This window comes from Siphateles boraxobius, unplaced genomic scaffold, assembly GCF_051911475.1.
Source record: "Siphateles boraxobius isolate OS27281-9 unplaced genomic scaffold, OSU_SipBor_1 240, whole genome shotgun sequence".
NCBI lineage: Eukaryota > Metazoa > Chordata > Actinopteri > Cypriniformes > Leuciscidae > Siphateles > Siphateles boraxobius.
The window spans coordinates 755,001-760,000 of NW_027508856.1; the positions used below are offsets into that span (position 1 = coordinate 755,001).

The 5,000-nt window shown below is 44.6% G+C and overlaps 1 protein-coding gene across 2 annotated transcripts in view; it reads left to right on the forward strand.

The window, feature by feature from the left end:
- eif4e2rs1 (eukaryotic translation initiation factor 4E family member 2 related sequence 1) overlaps window positions 1-5,000 on the forward strand; it is a 27,795-nt gene that overhangs the window by 14,427 nt on the left and 8,368 nt on the right. For both annotated transcript variants that reach the window (XM_077241872.1, XM_077241873.1), the window contains 2 exons: window positions 1,563-1,715; window positions 3,489-3,625. In XM_077241872.1, coding sequence (XP_077097987.1) covers window positions 1,563-1,715; window positions 3,489-3,625 — 290 coding nt within the window. The remainder of the gene's footprint in view (window positions 1-1,562; window positions 1,716-3,488; window positions 3,626-5,000) is intronic.

Below are 5,000 nucleotides of genomic sequence, written 5' to 3' on the forward strand. Positions count from 1 at the left end.
AAATGCTCTGCCTCCTTTGGTGGATCTGGATATCCTAGGAATGACCAGAAGCCTCGAATCTAGTGATCTTAAAGAGCGCGATGGATTGTAGGGCGATACGAGATCCGTTAAATAGACTGGAGCTAAACCATTTAGAGCTTTATAAGTCAAAAGCAATATCTTGTATTTAATACGGAACTTTATAGGTAACCAATGAAGTGATGATAAAATCGGTGTTATATGATCATATTTTCTTGATCTAGTAAGAACTCTAGCGGCTGCATTTTGGACTAACTGTAGCTTGTTTATTGAAGATGCAGGACAACCAGCTAATAAAGCATTACAGTAATCTAGTCTCGAGGTCATGAATGCATGAACTAACTTTTCTGCATCAGAGACTGATGTGTGTGTGTGACTGTATGACTAACTGTGTTTGTGTGTGACTGTATGACTGTGTGTGTGACTGTGTACGACTCTGTGACTATGGCTGTGTGTGGCTGTGTGTGACTGTGTGTGTGTATGGCTGTGTGTGTATGACTGTGTGTGACTGTGTGTGTGTATGGCTGTGTGTGACTATGACTGTTTATGACTGTGTGTGTGACTGTGTGTGATTGTATGGCTGTGTGTGTATGACTGTGTGTGACTGTGTGTGTTTATGGCTGTGTGTGTATGACTGTGTGACTGTGTGTGTGTATGGCTGTGTGTGTATGACTGTTTGTGACTGTATGGCTGTGTGTGACTATGACTGTTTATGACTGTGTGTGTGACTGTATGGCTGTGTGTGTGACTGTGTGTGTGACTGTGTGTGTGACTGTGTGTGTGACTGTATGACTAACTGTGTTTGTGTGTGACTGTATGACTGTGTGTATGGCTGTGTGTGACTATGACTGTGTGTATGACTGTGTGTATGACTGTGTGTGTGACTGTATGGCTGTGTGTGTGACTGTGTGTGTGACTGTGTGTGTGACTGTATGACTAACTGTGTTTGTGTGTGACTGTATGACTGTGTGTGACTGTATGACTAACTGTGTTTGTGTGTGACTGTATGACTGTGTGTGTGACTGTGTACGACTCTGTGACTGGCTGTGTGTGGCTGTGTGTGTGTAAGACTGTGTGTGACTGTATGGCTGTGTGTGACTGTGTGTGTGACTGTGTGTGTGACTGTGTGTGTGACTGTGTGTGTGACTGTATGACTGGTGTGACTGTGTGTGTGTGTGACTGTATGACTGTGTGACTGTATGACTGTGTGCGTGTGACTATGACTGTGTGTGTGTGACTGTATGACTGTGTGTGTGTGACTGTATGACTGTGTGTGTGTGTGTGTGTTTGACTATGACTGTGTGTGTGACTGTGTACGACTGTGTGACTGTATGACTGTGTGTGACTGTATGACTGTGTGCGTGTGACTATGACTGTGTGTGTGTGTGTGTGTGTGTGTGTGACTGTATGACTGTGTGACTGTATGACTGTGTGTGTGTGTGTGTGTGTGACTATGTATATCTATGTGTGTGACTGTGTGTAACTGACTGTGTGTGTGTGTGTGTGTGTGTGTGTGTGTCTGTGTGTGTGTGTCTGTGTGTCAGGACGAGGCCAATAAGAACGGGGGGAAGTGGATCATCCGGCTCAGGAAGGGTCTGGCGTCCCGGTTCTGGGAGAACATTATCCTGGCGATGCTGGGAGAGCAGTTCATGGTGGGAGAGGAGATCTGCGGCGTCGTTGTGTCCATACGCTTCCAGGTACTGATGCATTCTGGGAACCCAGGCTCTCGGTGGCAGTCGCTCACCAGACATGATCGTTCTCTCTGTTACATTCTATGAAATTGTCATTTTGTCCTATGGATGTTGTTCCAACTGTGCTATTTGTACAAGTTTTTGACTATATTGGCCCCTGTATTGTTGAGATGCTTAACTCCTCACTCTTAAACGGGGTTGTTCCTGCTTTTTTTAAACATGCCGTTGTTAAGCCTGTACTAAAAAAAACTAATTTGGATCCGCTACAACCGAAAAACTATAGACCAATTTCGAAGCTTCCTTTCATGTCAAAAATTCTAGAAAAAGTCGTAGCTGAACAACTCACACTTTTCCTAGAGAATCATGAGTTATTTGACAAATTCCAGTCTGGTTTTCGCAAAAAACATTCCACAGAAACAGCGTTGTTAAAGTTTCAAGTGATATTATGATGTCAGCTGACTCTAAAAAATACACAGTGTTGGTCCTATTGGACCTCTTTTATCAGCTTTTGACACAATTGATCATAATATTATGATAAATAGACTTCTTGATCTGGTTAGCATGTCGGGATCAGTTTTAAAATGGTTTTCATCCTACCTGTCTGGTAGAAGCTTTAGTGTTAATATGAATCAGGCTATGTCTGAAACTGCAGAGTTGTCGTGTGGGGTACCGCAGGGTTCTGTCCTGGGTCCTATTTTGTTCCTCTTGTATATATTTCCTCTCGGTCAGGTTATTAGTCAGTTTAGCGACATATCTTATCACCTGTATGTGGATGATATCCAACTGTATTGCTCCTTTAAGGAAACTGAGTTGTTTAAATTGTCCTCTTTAATTAACTGTCTTACTAGCATTAAAAAGTGGTTATGTGAGAACTTTTTGCTTCTCGACTCTGACAAAACAGAAACACTAATCATCACCCCTGAAAGTAAAATCCCTAAGATAATACAATATATTGGTGACTTAGGCTCGTCTGTCCGACCGTGCCTCAGGAGTTAGGTGTTGTCTTTGAGTCAGCTATGTCCTTGGAGCTTCATTCGAAACATTTAGTTAGAAACTGCTTTTTTCAACTGAGGAACATTAAAAATTAAGATCATTTGTGACTCAATGTGAGTTAGAGATGATTATTCATGCGTTCATCTGCTCCCGTTTAGACTATTGTAACAGTCTTTTTACGTGTTTGAGTAAGAAGGAGCTTTTTCGTCTCCAGGTTGTTCAGAACTCTGCTGCAAGGCTTTTAACCCGCGTTAAGAAACGAGAACACATCACACCTGTTTTAGCATCTCTTAACTGCTTACCAATCCAGTATAGAATTCATTTTAAAATTCTGGACCTACATCTCTGACCTGATACAGCTGCACACTCCTACCCGTATTCTCAGGTCTTTAGATCAGATGTTATTAGTTGTATTAGTTCTGGCAGTCGCTCCCAGGCTGTGGAGTGCTTTGCCTGTTGTTTTACGTTGTGCGAACTCAGTCGATTCTTTTAAAAAACAACTGAAGACTTTGCTCTTCAAGCAGGCTTTTGGTTAGTCGCGGGGCATGGTGGTTTGTAATGTTGTTGTTTGTATTTTGGGGAATGTATCTAAATTGTTCTTGCATTACATTTTACTGTGAAGCACTTTGTGATGTCTATCTGTGAAAAGTGCTATATAAATACATTTTCCTTACTTCTGACATAACTTCCTACAGTGAAACACAGATGTTGTTGTGAACAGAAAACATGTGGTTAGTTCTGTGCTGATGTGTGTGTGTGTGTGTGTGTGTGTGTGTGTGTGCACAGGAGGACATTCTGTCCATCTGGAATAAAACGGCCCATGATCAGGTGACCACGTCACGGATAAGAGACACACTGCGACGCGTCCTGAACCTCCCCCCCAACACCATCATGGAGTACAAGACACACAACGACAGTCTCAAGTACGTCACACACACACACACACACACACAAACACAAACACAAACACACACACACACACACACACACACACACACACACAGACTGAACCTCCCCCCAACACCATCATGGAGTACAAGACACACAACGACAGTCTCAAGTACGTCTCTCACACACACACACACACACACACACACACACACACACACACACACACACAGACTGAACCTCCCCCCCAACACCATCATGGAGTACAAGACACACAACGACAGTCTCAAGTACGTCTCACACACACACACACACACACACACACACACACACACACACACACACACATACACACACACACACACACACACACACACACACACACACACAGACTGAACCTCCCCCCCAACACCATCATGGAGTACAAGACACACAACGACAGTCTCAAGTACGTCTCACACACACACACACACACACACACACACACACACACACACACACACACACACACACACACACACACACACACACACACACACAGACTGAACCTCCCCCAACACCATCATGGAGTACAAGACACACAACGACAGTCTCAAGTACGTCTCTCACACACACACACACACACACACACACACACACACACACACACACACACACACACACACAGACTGAACCTCCCCCCCAACACCATCATGGAGTACAAGACACACAACGACAGTCTCAAGTACGTCTCACACACACACACACACACACACACACACACATACACACACACACACACACACACGCACACACACACACACACAGACTGAACCTCCCCCCCAACACCATCATGGAGTACAAGACACACAACGACAGTCTCAAGTACGTCTCACACACACACACACACACACACACACACACACACACACAGACTGAACCTCCCCCCAACACCATCATGGAGTACAAGACACACAACGACAGTCTCAAGTACGTCTCTCACACACACACACACACACACACACACACACACACACACACACACACACACACACACACACACACTGTACCTCCCCCCAACACCATCATGGAGTACAAGACACACAACGACAGTCTCAAGTACGTCTCACACACACACACACACACACACACACACACATACACACACTGTACCTCCCCCCAACACCATCATGGAGTACAAGACACACAACGACAGTCTCAAGTACGTCTCACACACACACACACAAACACACACACACACACACACACACACTGAACCTCCCCCCCAACACCATCATGGAGTACAAGACACACAACGACAGTCTCAAGTACGTCTCACACACACACACACACACACACACACACACACACACACTGAACCTCCCCCCCAACACCATCATGGAGTACGAGACACACAACGACAGTCTCAAG